The sequence below is a fragment of the Piliocolobus tephrosceles genome, chromosome 10 (assembly GCF_002776525.5).
Source record: "Piliocolobus tephrosceles isolate RC106 chromosome 10, ASM277652v3, whole genome shotgun sequence".
Taxonomy (NCBI): Eukaryota; Metazoa; Chordata; class Mammalia; order Primates; family Cercopithecidae; genus Piliocolobus; species Piliocolobus tephrosceles.
The window spans coordinates 27,096,973-27,113,159 of NC_045443.1; the positions used below are offsets into that span (position 1 = coordinate 27,096,973).

The window sequence follows — 16,187 nt, forward strand, 5'->3', positions numbered from 1 at the left end:
CACTGACTGATTTTTCTAGAGCAAAGTCTGATTATATCATTCTCCAGCTTCAAAATCCTTCAATAACTCCCTATCACCTAAAAGGGAATACATAATCTGGCTTTTGTCTACCCACCTAGTTTCATCTTTTTAGACCATATATAGTAGAGCCAGGATTTGAGGACATCTGGAGAACTGGTTCATTTCTTGGTACTCTGTTACCCTAGTGATTGACCTCATCTGTATGATCCAAGGTGCCATTTTCCCATGTCCATATTTCCAACAGTTGAATGGGGTAGGAGCAGAGGGAGGGTGGGGGAGGCAATAAATACTTCCTTCAAAGACCTGACTGCAAAGTATAGTCTGTGGCCACACCTGGTTACAAGGGAGGCTAGAAAATATGGTCTTTATTCTGAGTACCCACCAACTCAAGTACTTCTATTAGTATGGAAGAAGGGAAAAATGAATTTGGAGAAATCACTAGCAGTCTATGATACAAAAACTAAAATTAGCATGCATTTTGTTAAATTAAATATGTTTAAAACTAAATAATGTGGTTATTGTTTAGAATTTATTGGATTAATTATAACTTCCATTTTGAAAAAAATGTGTAATACAAATATTGATCTAATCTTTAGTAAATGTTTATAGAATCACTTTATGGGTATCTATTGCCAAAGAAATGATTGCCTCTCAGAACTCCTATGTGACAACTTACCCAAAGAGTTCTTCATTCAGATTCTCCCATTCTTAACAAAGTGCTTTTACATTTGCAGTGTGATAATACTTTAAAAGACCTTCTGAGAGATTCTTTAGCCACTGAGACTTTTTGAAAGGATCCATTTGGTTTCTCCCCTGACAGATAACAATGACTTCGTTTGTACTGACCAGGAAAGGAGGCTCATTCTTTGCATGGGTTTTAAATTGGAACTCAACTATTAAATCATGGTCTGTCAGGTAAATAAAGGAAGAAAGGTAAATAAAAGTCCTTTTCTCATTTATTAATATTCCTGCACATGGATTAGTGGTCAAGTTTTTAATAACTAACATTTTCACTGACAGTAAATCTTGATTTAACTTAAAAGGTCACTTAATATTTATCATTCCTAGCCACAAGTATAGGACTCTGAGTACAACAAAATTCCTTTCTTTACCTTCCCTGCTACTGTAAAGAAGCAGAACTGAAATCATCGTCTTTGAAAATATGGTTGAAGTCAAAGATCTACCTGAAATGCAAATGTTTAAGTAGTTACGTCCCCGATATTAGCGATGACCTTGAAACTTTAGCCAAACACAGTAACTGTTCCTTAAATCATTAACTTACTTTGGATTCCTAATGTAACTGTGTTTCGTGATTTGGGTAACAGAATTTTTTTTTAAGTCACTATCTTTATTGGTATGATATATTTAAACTGGATTAGCTTGGATGTTATAGAAATGAAACAAAACTCTGATAATATTTGGTATCTTCACCTCAAAATTGCTTTTCTAAAGATATGACATTTTTAAATATCTAGCAAAGAGCATTATAGGATGTTAGAACCAGAAGAAATCAAAATATATTGTTTTATTTTTGAAGTTATTTTGTAATTTGTACATATCTATATTGCTCACTTTATTTCTCTGTCCTATATGCAAATAACTCTCAAACAAGTCCTCATTTGTAACACTGCTGCCAATGAAGATTCCTAGCATGAATCAATAATAACATTGGAGAATTTCAAATTCTTGAAGAAATTGGCTGGATATTGTATCTTTTGGTATTGACTTAAGGCAAAGCTCATTACAACAGACTTAGTCAATAGATATGATATAAATTAACGAGGAACAAAATACTGCCCACTTGTTCTCCTTAATCTGTGATTAAAGGCTTATCGTTTTCCAAACACTTATTCTTGAATTTAAAAAAAAAAATTACAAAGTGTCATATGCTCTATTCTATTTTTCTAAAGTACTATAAATTTCCCAACTACTCGCTGCATTTTTCTCAGCAAATTCTTTTTAAATAAACTTTTCTGTCAATACTAGTTAAAGTATAAAATGTCTCCCTGGATGTACAATGTACCACCCACTAAGAGAAAATGCCCATGTAAATTAAGAAATGGCTTCACAAAATGCTTACAAATTTACTCTTTGAGCATGTAAAAACAAAATTGAATTTACAGAAATATCAACCTTTCTTGAATGTGGCTATAGCATACAAATCATCAAAAAAGGCCTTGTAGGGAGGCCAAAGCAGGTGGATCACTTGGGGCCAATAGTTGGAGACCCGCCTGGACAACATGGCAAAACCCCATCTCTACTAAAAGTACCAAAAAAAATTAGCTGGGCATGGTGGCACAAGCCTGTAGTCACAGCTACTCCAGAGGCTGAGGCAGGAGAATCACTTGAACCCGGGAGGCGGAGGTTGCAGTGAGCCAAGATCGTGCCAGTGCACTCCAGCCTGGGTGACAGCAGAGTGAGACTCAGTCTCAGAAAAAGAAAAGGCCATGTACATTACTTTTTCAGAGTTTAAGTTTTACCATATATTGATCTGAGTATGTAGAGAGATATGACACAAGAGATTATTAAAAGACTGATAATGGCAAGATTTAATGATACCATAAACCCAGTGACAACTTCCAACCATTTTAAAAGAATTGCCCATGGATCTCAAAGTATTTAAGAAATACAAAAAATTATATTGACTTTTTTCCAGAGTGGGACTGATGTTAACAGCTACTTAGAGATTTTAAAATAAAATATGTATATGGTAATGCAACAAATATTTATTAATATTTATAGAGCCAAGCGCTTGAGATATTCAGCGGCAAAACAAAAAGATCCCTGCCTTCCAAGAACTTACAGTCTATCGAGGTAGACAGATACACAATGGATACGATAAATAATAAATTATATTGTATGTAATAAGATTATATGGAGGAAGGAAAGGTAACACAGGGTAAAGCAAATAGGAAAGGCCAAGGTGAAATGTTAAACATAGCATTACCATATGACCCAGAAATTCCATTGCTAAGTATAAACCTAAAATAATTTTTAAAAATATATGTCTACACAACATCCTGTACATAAATATTCACAGCTGCATTATTCATAATAGCCAAAAAGTGGAAACAACCCAAATGTCCATCCACTGATGAATGGATAAACACAATGGGTCATATGTCTACAACGGAATAGTATTCTCAATAAACAGGAATGAAGTACTAACACATGTTGCAACATGGATGCAACATGGATGAACCTTGAAAACATTAAGTAAAACAAGCCAGACACACAAAAGGATGGACGAATATCGCATGTTTTTACTTATACATGGTACCTAGAATAGGCAAATTCATAGAGACAGAAAGTAGACTAGAGGTTACCAGGGGCTGGGAGAAGGAAAGAATGGGAATTTATTGTCTAAAGGATACAGGGCTTCTGTATGGTATAGTAAAAACAAGTTCTGGAAATGGAGAGCAGTGATGGTTGCTCAACATTGTGAATGTCCTTAATATCATTGAATTGTACCTTTTTAAATGGTTAAAATGATAAATTTTATGTATATTTTATCACGATTTACTTTAAAAGGCACTAAAATCTCACTATTAAGGTGCCTAGTAAGCAGTGAAATCCAGCTCACACCCAGCGTCTTTGTTCTCTGTCCCCCATACCACACTGCCCCCTTAGCAAGCAGAAATTGTCACAGTGCCCTGGTCACAGTGATTCCCCCGATAGCCAGATCTGGGCACTGCCACTTGCCTTCATGGATATTAATGATTAATCCTGATCCAAGTGGGGCCAAATTCTGTCACCTCATAATTTGAAGTTTAAAGAGAGGCACACTGAATACAGAAATTGCTAGATTCAAGTCATGGAAATGATGGGACCCAGAGAGTAGATCCTGCTATTGAGATTCCAACAGCAGCCCTAGGTTCCTGCCTCTCCTGATGCTCAGTTGTTGAGTTCATCATTTTATTTCTTGGAGCTCCTCCAGTATACTCATAATAAATTTCCTTCTTTCTGTAAGCTAGTCAGAAACGGTTTCTGTTCCTTACCAACAAAGAACGTTACTTCTAATACAGTTTTTCAATTCTTAAACTTCATCCATGTGGGCAAAGTGATATCCAAGCATCCCTTGCTTTCCAAATCTTTAGAGCTTTTGAGATCAAATAGTAAGAATGAGGATAACAAGGGATGCCTAAAAATTGTTTTCAAGAGTTCCAGGGCAATTCACTACAAGGTTTGCAAATAATTTAATTAAATGTGAGCTGCAACTTGAGTTCGTGAGTACTCTATTCTCTGAAATTTTTACAGACAATACATTTTGATTTGCCATTAGAAAATTAACAAGTTTTAAACCAGTTTTGTTTATTGGGTTTTTGTTGGGTTTTGTTTGCTTTTCTGGTCATTTGAGCTCTTATCTTTAGCTCTGATGATCCATATAAGCTCCCTACATAATGAGAAGAATCCTCTTTTCCTTAGTGATTATTTCATAATTAGTCCTTCCAGGATCTCAGAGAGCTAGAGAACTAGATATTACTTCACTAAAAATCTAAGTTTTCTCTAGGACTCTGTCGCGGAAATCTCTGGGCAATTAATATATAATAAAAGTCCATTTTGTAATCTGCACAAAGAAATTTTTATGATGATATTTGTACAGTGACTCAAACATCTCAGTAATAGATAGAAACTCATTAACACATAGTTGAAGTCTAAGAATTCAGATTTTGCTTTGTTCACTTCCTTTAGTCTTCCCTGCGTTCATGGGAATCTATCTATGGCTTTTTAAACATGTTAAAACACCAAAAGGAAAACAGAGCATGATAGACTCGACACATACCAGCAGAGTATTCTATACCAAGTGGGAAACTCGTGTATGTGTGTGCTATATTAAGAACTATTAAAATATTTCTTAATATTCGATGAAAAGATGTCCATATTGCCAATGTTTCCAGGCATTTATACAATTCTACTTAAGTTCATGATTCATGAAGAAAAACTACTATGAAATACTAGGTATAGAAACAAATTCGGGGAAAGGAAGTAAAAATATAGTAGCCAAAGGCACTGGGTATGTCGCATCAATTTCTCCCAAGCAACTGCCAAGTTTCTTCCTGACTGGGCTTTATAGTCCTAGCCTCATTATCTCAGGTCTCAGTAAATTCACCATATGTGACAAGGATGGAATGCCATCTTAATCTCAGAGGATCTGAACCAAGCTTAAACCTCTCACATTTGGAAAATAAGCATAAAATTGGTTCTCAGATAATTTCTTCTGTCTTTGCATATCTCAACAATATTGAATTGTTTGCTTTAGTTTTTTGGAGCTATTAAAATGGACAGTAAAATTTTACTAATTTGTTTAAAAGAAAGAAAAAAGTACCAAGAATACATGATCAATCATGGGCATAGATTTGAGACAAATATCCATTCTAATAATCCTTCCAAGTTCAGCGAAAATGCCGCCTCCTCCTTGAAGCTCCCGCCAGGTCATCCCAATCAGGAGAGAAGGAATGTGACTCTTCTGACTTTCTATGGTGCTGTTTTAATCATCTTTTTGGGCATTTGAAAAAAAATTGCCTGATATTGCAGTTATTCAATACCAGTGTTATCTCCATTGCTAAATAATAACTACAATAATTGCACAAATATTTATTAAACACCTACTATATACCAGCAATTTTGTCAGGTGCTGAGCATACAAGATTAAGAAGACAGTGTCCATTCCTGACCTTGCAACATTTGCAACGCTGAGAGCAAAAAAAGTGTCAAATGCCTTGATGTTTCCCACAGATCGTAGCCAAGAGCCATTCTACAAATTTGCAAAGGAACAGTAAGCTTTTCAGATAACAATTAAAATAACAAATTAATTAATTAATTAAACTATTGAGATAATAATTAAAAACAGCTTTATATCTGGCATCTCTTTACACATATTCCTGGGCTCAAGAAATATCTACTGAATGAATTAATGAGTCATTCTGCAGCATGCTTCAGACATAAACCACATCGCCAGGATAGTCATATGTGTCTTAATGTGGACACATTTTCACATTTTAAATTATATGATTAAAGTTTTATCTAAATAACCTGATATTTTAACTTATTCTTAATTCAAGGTTGGAAATCTTTGGATAGGTTGGTATAAACTATATAATAGTTATTGTTAACCCATTATTGATTTGAATTTTGAGAGAGCTAATCCGTTTCAAAGATAGTCAACAAAAACAGTTAATTAAATTTCAATTACACACACACAAAAAACTCCTCAAAAACTAACACTATAGAAGTTGACTCAAGCAATAAAAGTTTCATAGTGAGTACTAAGATTACTAAAATGAACAAGTCAGCCATGCTAAAATGGATACTTCTTACATGTGTCAATAGACTTCTAAAATAAAAGACTACCAATACTCTTCAACTTACAATGGGGTTACATCCCAATAAACCTATTGTAAGTTGAAAATATTCTAAGTTAAAAATTCATTTAATATACCTAACCTACCAAACAACATAGCTTAGCCTAACCTTCTTTACATGTTCTCAGAACACTTCTACACTGGGCAAATACAAAGCCTATTTTGTAATAAAAGTGCTGAATAGCTCATCTAATTTATTGAACACTATACTGAAAGTTGAAAACAGAATGGTTATATGAGTACTCTAATATGGTTTCTACTGAATATTACTTTTGCACCATCATAAAGTTGAAAAATTGTAAATCAAACTATCAAACCATTGTAAATCGTTATCATCTGTATACATTTACTACATGAGTTAAATCAACCAACTTAATTGCTCAGCATTACTGATCAAACATTTTTTCCACAATACACTTTGAAATACCAATAATAACCAGGAAAAAAATTTTCATGGGAAATATATGACTGTCTATTTCAGTAATAACAGTTTCTCAGTTGGTGGTTTTCCTCCACTGACCCTAACTAGGAAAATAATTTATTTATGCTTTTTAATGTAAATATTGTTGATTAACAGTAATAAGAAATTGAAGAGTCCTTAAAAACCATTTTAGTTAACTTTCCTGGCTATAAAAGTAACAGATGTTTAATTTTAAAAAATACATAAAACTGGGAAATACAGAAGAAATAAAAATTGGAATTAAAATCATCTACATACTCACCATAAAGAGTCAACCACTGCTAATATGCTGTTCTAGTTTCCATATATGTCGTTTTGAAAATCTTTTATTAAAATTGTGGTTTTCTAAAGCTTATATGGCTTATATTTCTAAAGCTTATATAGCTTATATTTTTAAACATTCCCATCTAAGTCATCATGGGAGTAGAAACATGACACCAAAAAATGCCATCAATACATTCAAAAGGCACAGTTTTATTCATTAAATAAGCAAATGGGCTGGATGCAGTGGCTCACGCCTGTAATCCCAGCACTTTGGGAAACCAAGGCAAGTAGATCACCTGAAGTTAGGAGTTTGAGACCAGCCTGGCCAACACGGCAACACCCTACCTCTACTAAAAATACAATAAATTAGCCAAACATGGTGGCGCACACCTGTAATCCCAGGTACTCTGAAAACTGAGGCACAGGAATCGCTTGAACCCAGGAATCGCTTGAACCCAGAGGTTGCAGTGAGCCAAGATCACGCCACTGCACTCCATCCTAGACAACAGAGCAAGACCCTGTCTCTGAAGAAAATAAAAAATAAAAATAAGTGAATGAACAAATGAACGATCATTAAAAGTTCACACCTGATTATAATGCAGTGATCTATTACCAAGTTCTGATATCTAAAAAACCATAAAATTCGCTGTTATTAGAATATAAATTGGTCATAAAAGTCCACTGTTATTTCTTTTATATTTACATATGAAGACCCTCTGCCTGAAATTTAAGTTTTAAAGTTTGAGTCTATAGTATTCTGTCTATATTCTCTAAGTTATCTACACACTATCTGCATGAGAACAGTTACAAAAAAAAAAAGTGTCATTGTGAAAAGCACTACCTGTGCAAAAAGAAAATGCCCCTGTTACACCTAGAATGAAGCCCAGCAGTTGCCTCTGAATTCTCTTCTATCAAAGCCAAGCCATCAGGGCTCTTGAAGAGGGGTGGTTATTTACTTGACTGAGCTCTCATTGCCACAGGGGGCTGAAAAGCTGCAATGGTATTTATAGAATGACTTTTAGGTTTAAGAAATAGTCGCCCTTTCAGCTTTAAATACTTAATGTTCACCACTTCAGAAACTCTTTGTACTTCAGTTAATTTCAAGTTCCACAACATCACACTTCTAACACTTAGACTTTCCAAAACAACTCAGTATTCAAGCTTCTGTCATCTTCTTCCTCCACAGTGAACACACATGCAAATGTCCAATGGACTTTTAGATATATTTATCACATTATCATATGCCTTAGCCAAAACAAAGCTAAGCTTATATGCCTGGTTATGGCAGGAAACAACAGCCGTCATTTGGAAGGGTTCTGTTTGGAAGATACTAAACATCTTATACAAAAATAAAAGTTGGCTGGGCGCGGTGGCTCAAGCCTGTAATCCCAGCACTTTGGGAGGCCGAGACAGGCGGATCACGAGGTCAAGAGATCAAGACCATCCTGGCTAATACGGTGAAACCCCGTCTCTACTAAAAACTACAAAAAAAAAAAACTAGCCGGGCGACGAGGCGGGCACCTGTAGTCCCAGCTACTCGGGAGGCTGAGGCAGGAGAATGGCATAAACCCGGGAGGCGGAGCTTGCAGTGAGCTGAGATCGGGCCACTGCACTCCAGCCTGGGCAGCAGAGCAAGACTCCATCTCAAAAAATAATAATAATAATAAAAGTTAATTATAACCATTCCAAGCTTCATCTACAACTCCCCACTGCTCAAAAAGTCCTATTGAGGCCGGGTGTCGTGGCTCACACCTGTAATCCTAGAACTTTGGGAGGCTGAGGTGGAGAGATCACTTGAGCCCAGGAGTTCAGGGTTACAGTGAGCCGTGGTCACACCTCAAAAAAAAGAAAAAAAAAGTCCTATTGAGGAAAATATTTTTAAAACTATAATAAAAACAGCATAATTAAATAAGATAACAAACCAACTCTACAACTGGTTAAACCTCAAAAATGTTTAGCAGGAAAAAAGATCAGGAAGAGAAATTTGAGGGACCATAATTGGGAATAGTAAAATGTAAACAGTTACACCATCTGATTCATCTAAGGAATTAAGTCAGAATTATAAACTGTGTGACCCCCACCTCCCCATCACCCTAACATGGTGAACATGGAAACAAAAGAATGGAAAAGTTAATTGCATTGGCCAAAATCAAGCAGGAAGTAAAAATAAGGACTCCAATCCTTTGTCACTCTGACTAAGAGACTATGATGATGATGCTTATGATGTTTTGAAGTCAGCATATCAATTGGTAGTCACCGGATAGTTACTGAGACCTTAACCACTAGGTGTTGGTTCTGAGGCGATCCTGAGAAGAAACCTCAAGGCAAAGGTGGCTATCACTTAAACATACATATACAGACGTACACACACACACACACACACATATACATACTTATCATTTACTAACCCCTCAACCATGCCGAGAACAGCCAAGGAAGGACTGATGCACCTTTCACTGATTCTACTATCCCACTATCCCAAGAATTCTGCTATGCTCAGTCCCTACTCTGTGGTACCTGACCACTGGTCAAGTTGATGTACACAGAAATGTGAATATCTGTTGTCATCAGATGTAGCAGCAACAAGAAAGACAAATCCTAGTATAGAAAAAATGGAAGGAGGAGAAAGGGACAATCAACACTACATTCGAAAGTGGACAGCATATCCCAAGACTCCCTCCTTCACCTTTAAAAGAGACACAAAAACTATAACCTTAAGACATGCCAGTAGAAAATAAAAATAGTTTATTTAAAATATATTCACCATCTTCATCCAATGGGATTTAAAGCAACTGTCCATAAGTCAATACAAGTATTTCTTACATTGATTCTTTAGATGAAATTTTAAATTAGGAAATACAAACCAGGCCCCTTTGCACTTACACAGAGAAAAGAACAATAAGTGTAACTTGGCTTGCAACAATTCAAGATTCAGAAACATCTAGTAAATACAGGTAAAGGATAATGGGGAAAAAAGGAGAAATGCCAATCTTTGCAACTAGGCATTCAAATTTTGCACAAACAGCCTGATAAATCAACCTGAGAAGCTGGGTCACTAAGCCTAAGAAAATCCTCCCACATCTCCAGTCAGAGGGGCCTCCAAGAGGGGCCTGGTAAACTCAAATATAGTGAAACTCCATGACTTTTTCAGCTGAAAAATTCATTACCTTATGGCAAAAATACCCAGCAACTACATAGTAAAAATGTATATCATCCAAAACATATTTACATGCTAAACATTAAAATCAAACAAGATTTATTTGCAAATAAACGTCTATTCATTATCTTGAAATACTGTGTAAACTCAGTTCTCATTAAACACCTTGCTAAGCTGACTTTGAAAAAGCATCATGCTACTAACCATCATGCATCGATGAAGAGCTAAAATGGAAATCAAAAACTTTTAGTCTAATTTTTAGCTCCCCCGTTGTGTTTTTAATATGACAGTGGAATAAATTTTGGCTAAATATATACAGTGTCAATGTCTCCAATCTGATTCACTTTAACAATTCATACGCCTTTGAAGAAAATGTGCAATTTGACATGCAAAAATATAAGCATAATGTAGATTTTCCTAGCAATTTTCTAAAAAAGAAATCTTTTCTTTCTCTCTCTATCACTTGCTTTTATAATACCCCCAGGGGAATGGGCAACAGCATCTTCTCTCCTTCTTAGTTTTCAGGAAGACATGCTGACATGGAAAAAGAATAAACGATAGGAACAAGGCCACATGGCTTAATTAGCAGCAGACCTGGAACAACAGACCTCCAGCTAACAGAAGAGAAAGAAAATTCAGCTAGAGAGATGCACTGTGTCTTTGACACAGGAAGTATACATATAATGACCCCACAAGACAATGAGAAATTACAGCTACGACTCTGCTTTGGTTTCATAGCCCTAAAACCAACTTCAAAATAAAATATCTACCAACTGTACGCCGAGGTACAAAATAGGGGGTGCTACCCCAACATGTACCTAGATAAGATTTCACGTGGCACAGACATATGTTCCCATGAGTTTTATAATTTATAACTCCTAAAAATCTGAGCCCAATGTCAGTCTACAGCCTTAAGAAAGTACTAAAACCAAGCATGACCGACAATTAAAAAACTGCAATGTCACAGACAGAAAGCAGAAGGAACAAAATCATGAATCAGTCTGACTTCTCAGGATAAAAACATCAAATGGCCTTAATTAAGCCATTATGAAATTAAATGGGATTATTTCTCAACAGCTAAAACTTTTTCACCCCTGAATTTTAGGAAATTGTTTTATTTACGGAATCCCCAACTTTGAAAACCACCCACATGTTAATAAAAAGATTTTTAGCACAAAATACTTCAGTTTAAATTAGGATAAAGTATCTTGGTTTGGTTATCAAAGCCAAAAGTCAGTTTGAGCATCTTATCTAACAACTGCCACAGAAATACACACTCTGATGGCTGGAGATACAGAGTAGAGGACTGCAAGGAGCCGTGGGCAAACCTACGTCCCTGGGCACAAGAACTCACATAGTTCTGTTGAGATGGAAGACTTATGGTCAGGAAAATAAATTCATTTCTTTCTTCCTAAGTTTCCTCTTCTCCCTTATATGAATTTTAAATATAATATGTAGAAGAATAGCAAATGAACAGCATGGTTTCATTAGAAATTACATGAGCCTTTTTCAATGAGGTGCCAGATGCTTTCTGAAAGCAACTTTCAAGTGTTTGCAACATTATTTGAATAGCTCACATACAGCAGAATTTGGAAATGTTTATTAATAAAATAATAATTTCAGGTTTAATTTTTTGATATTCCCAATTTTTTATTATAAAAAATTAATGCTTTCTGCACTGCCCTGTTTGCAAAGTAGAAAAGTGCTATATTTTTATGCATCATTAAAATTTGATGCACATTTGTCAAGTGAGATTTCACAGCACCGTTTTTTTTTTTTTTTTTTTTTTTTTGACAGGGGCTCTCTGTCACCCATGCTGGAGTGCAATGATGTGATTGTAGTTCACCGCAGGCTTGACCTCCCAAGCTCAAGTGATCATCCCACCTCAGCTTCCCGAGTAGCTGGGGCCAGCTGGGACCACAGGAGTGCACCACCACACCTGGCTAATTTTTTATATTTTTTGTACAGACAAGGTCTCCGTATGTTGCCCAGGCTGGATCACGGCATTTTTAATTCTACAGTTTGTCTTAATTGTTCTATAAATAGATTCACTCCACCCAGGACCCATTTAAGTCCTAGGCTCGCCATGCTTCCCTTGAGTATCCTTTGGACACTATTCCAGTGAAAGCCAGGAAACTGCATCAGGGCACATCAGCAATGACTTTTACTATAACTGCTCTTTGAAAAGATGTTCAGAAGCAAGTACCAGGAGGGAGGCATGGTCATATCCAACCCCTGACTTCTAAAGTACTAGAAAAAGAAACTCGGAGCCGTCTCTCAGGAAAAGAATATCCAATCAAAGCACCAAGTTTCACTAATGGCAGCATTTCTTTTTGTTTTTTGTTTTGTTTTGTTTTGTTTTGCTTGTTTTTTTGAGACAGAGTCTCGCTCTTTCCCCCAGACTGGAGTGCAGTGGTGCAATCTCGGCTCACTGCAACCTCCACCTACCAGGTTCAAGTGATTCTCCTGCCTTAGCCTCCCAAATAGCTGGGACGACAGGTGTCCGCCACCATGCCCGGCTAATTTTTGTATTTTTAACAGAGATGGGGTTTCCCCACGTTGGCCAGGCTGGTCTCAAACTCCTGACCTCAACTGATCTGCCTGCCTCGGCCTCCCAAAATGCTGGGATTACAGGCATGAGTCACCACGCCCGGCCCAGTGGCAGCATTTCTAAAGACCCTTCTTCACCTTAGAATCTAGCAGCCTGAAGACTTTGTCATATTAACTTTAACAAGACTCAGTTCATTAACAGAAAAATAATATATTGCACAAAAACATACTAAGGAAGCTCAACCTTCAAAACACCAACAAGAAAGTTGAATACAAATCAGAAATATTTACACAAATGTATACTGTACATTAAAGGTTATTCTAGCTTATTTTTCTCAAGGTTTAAAGATTATTATATTTAACCAAAGAAAAGCACTCTTGGCTGGAAATCTGGAGACAGGGTTAGAGTTCCAGCTTTTGGCATCAATGCCCTGTTTCTTGGGTTAGTAGCTTCGTTTCTCTTAACCTCAATTCCTAATCTCTAAAATGATCAGGGTCGACTCCATAACTGTTAAACTTGTAGCTTCCTGATTTGCCATCTATAGTCCTTCTGGTATTTGTTTTACAAGTTATCCATAGCATACCTTTGCTGAATAAGACACTAAAAAAAGTTCTTTTCTTTGTCTAGGTTTTGTACTCTATTCCTAGTCCTTGTTATTATGTTGTCCACAAATACAACTATGGCTCACAATCACCAAGGCAATGATAATTACTACAATAGCTAACACATAAGTGCTTATAATGCGCCAGGTACCGTACTAAGCACTTTACATACATTAATCTCTTCTTTCTCACCACAACCCTATGAGGTAGAAACCATGCTTATTCCCATTTGTAGAACTGAGGAGACTGGGGCACAGAGAGATTATGTAACTTTCCCAAGGTCATGAGGTTTACAAGTGGAAGGGCCAGAATTCAAACCCCAAGTATTCTGTCCATGGAACCCCCTCTGCTTAGCTACTACATCACACACACACCTGGAGAGTCTACGGAGGGTGAAGAGCAGCAGAGTCCACCTGCAAAATGTTGCTGGGGGCCCAGAAACTGAACTTGTATCATGAATGATCTCAAAAACAGTGGTAGCTCATGATTCACAAATCCAGCAGAAGCACTTGGCACTAACATGCTTTTCCTTCCACGCTTTAGTTGCATAAGAAAGTAATACTGATGGAAAAGGGACTGAATTAAATCTACCTCCCTTCTTTCACTCATTAGGGGGAATGCACAAGTAACAGGAATTGTGGAAGCACTGGTGACTTCCACGTCCCAGTGTTTAGTAGGCAGCACTCCGTTATAACACAGCTCAAAGTCACTGTCCAGGGACACTGCAAGTTAAGTCATCTGCCTCAAAGCTTAACAGCTGAAAACCATAGCCAGACACGAGTGGAAACACCAGTTCCACAGCCTGAAATGTGGGGCGGGGGGATCTAAGTGCTCAAATGAGGTAACAAAAAATTTCCTGTGCATCAAAATATACTGCAGCGTGCAATTAAACCGCACACTGCTATTCCCAATTAGAACAGAGAGAAAACAAGGAAGTCCTATTTAACCATTTAGCACACTGTTTATATATATATATATAATCTCATATACATAAAATATATAAATATATTCCCTCATTCATAAACATAAATATATACATATGTGTGTGTGTGTATATATATATATATTTTTCCCCCCCCATCCAACTCTAATCTCAAGAACTCTTCACTTGGCTAAATTCCAAGAGAGGCTCAGCATTTCAGTGGGCCAAGGCCTGGGAAGGGGAGATAGCAGGTCTGAGTTCTAGAACCCAGGAAGCCCTCAGAGACGTCCAAGGGTCACAGCGCTGCGGATGCCCCTAGGGCTGCCCAGGCTGGTGGGGCGAGTCCTCATTCGGCAAGGCCAAAAGGAAACTGCTCCAGCGAAGAGGGGACAGTGAGCTCCTCCCGCAGGACAACGCCACACTTTGGCTCACCACATCGCTTGAATTTCAGGTCCAAGGCCACGGACTTTTATCGACTGCTCTTTCAAACCCGGCACTGAGAGACCAGGGGCTGAGAACGGTAGCGAGAAACGGTGGAAAAGGGGGGTGTTTTGTTTTACCTTCCAGGGAAAACAAGCACACATTTTAATCAAAACAACCCAGGGAGAAGCCAGCGAAGACCTCTTCGCCGGGCCCGTCTCCGGGCTTCTGAATCACTTCCTCCTTTCTGATGTGTCTCTGAGCTCGAGATTACGAAGTTGCTGAGAAAGTCTTGCCTCTCAGGGCAGCTTCCTGCGAGCGGGCGAGCGAGAGAGCCCAGCGCACGGCGCTGTCCGCGGGCGCCGACCCTGCCCGGCCGGGCCACCGCACGCGGCAGCGGGAGGACCTGGAGGCGGAGGAGGGATAGGGACCGGTTCCCAGGACCCGGAGCGCGAGCGCTGCCCAGCCCGCGTCTCCCGCTTACCCCAAGGTGCTGATGAAGCCGTTGACCGAGCCCTCCGCGTACAGGGACACGATGTCCCCTATGTAGAGGAAGCTGGACATTTTATCAGTCATGCTGCTTCATGTTCCACAGGGGACCTCCCTCCTCTTCCCTGCGCCCTCGCCGCTCTCTCTCCAGGGAGCCGCCGAGGCACAAGCGGATAGGAGCGCGGGACGGCAGCGGCCAAGAGCCGCGGCGGAGGGCACGGCCCGAGCCACCAAGCGTCGCGCCTCAGCCGTGCGTGCGCGCCGGGGAAGCCAGGCAGGGGCCAAGCCGCAACTGCGGACACCCCGCGAAGAGCGCAGCCCCGGCGACCAGAGAAGCCGCAGCCGCCGCCGCCTCCCCGGCAGGTTTCCTGTTCCTTTCTGAAGTTTTCTCTCCAACACCTTTGCTCCTCCTCCTCCTTCCCTCTCCGCTCCCTACTCCGTGTCCACTCCCCGCTCCGCGACTCGCCGGGGCCGTCACCGCCGCCGGGCGGGAGCTGGAAGTGGCAGAGCCCCCTGGGTCCCCTCAGGGGAATTTTTGGACCAGGTGCGGGTGCCCATTGGGCGAGGGGGAGGAGAGGAGCCCGGGAGAGGTGGGGGGGCAACCAATCAGGGAGCGGCGGCCGGGGGCGGAGCTGGGCCGGGGCGGGGCGACCCTCGGGAGGCCGGGCCACCCGGGAAACCGCTGCCGCCGCACCGGGCCGCTCGGGGACGCGACGCTGGGCGGCGCTGGAGGGGTGACAGGGTACGCGGGCCGGGGAGCGGGCGCGTGCGGCCGCCCTGGAGAGGCCGGACCTGGGGCGCGACGGTCGCTGTCTGGGAAAGCGAAGGAGCTTGATGGGGGCAGGGAGGGTGAGAGTTGGCGGCCGGGCGAGCGCACTGTAGGACCCCGGCACAGTGGAGAGAGCCCCAGAGCCGCTGGAGACGAAAAGGTGGAGCCCG

At 39.6% G+C, this 16,187-nt stretch overlaps 1 protein-coding gene across 2 annotated transcripts in view; it reads right to left on the bottom strand.

The window, feature by feature from the left end:
* Window positions 1-15,791, bottom strand: part of ITPR2 (inositol 1,4,5-trisphosphate receptor type 2) — a 492,964-nt gene extending 477,173 nt beyond the window's left edge. For both annotated transcript variants that reach the window (XM_023209041.2, XM_023209040.2), the window contains exon 1: window positions 15,244-15,791. Coding sequence is in view for 1 of the 2 variants with exons in the window: in XM_023209040.2 (XP_023064808.1) it covers window positions 15,244-15,335 (92 nt within the window). In the remaining variant the exon portion in view is untranslated. The remainder of the gene's footprint in view (window positions 1-15,243) is intronic.
* Between the last annotated feature and the right edge of the window lie 396 nt (window positions 15,792-16,187).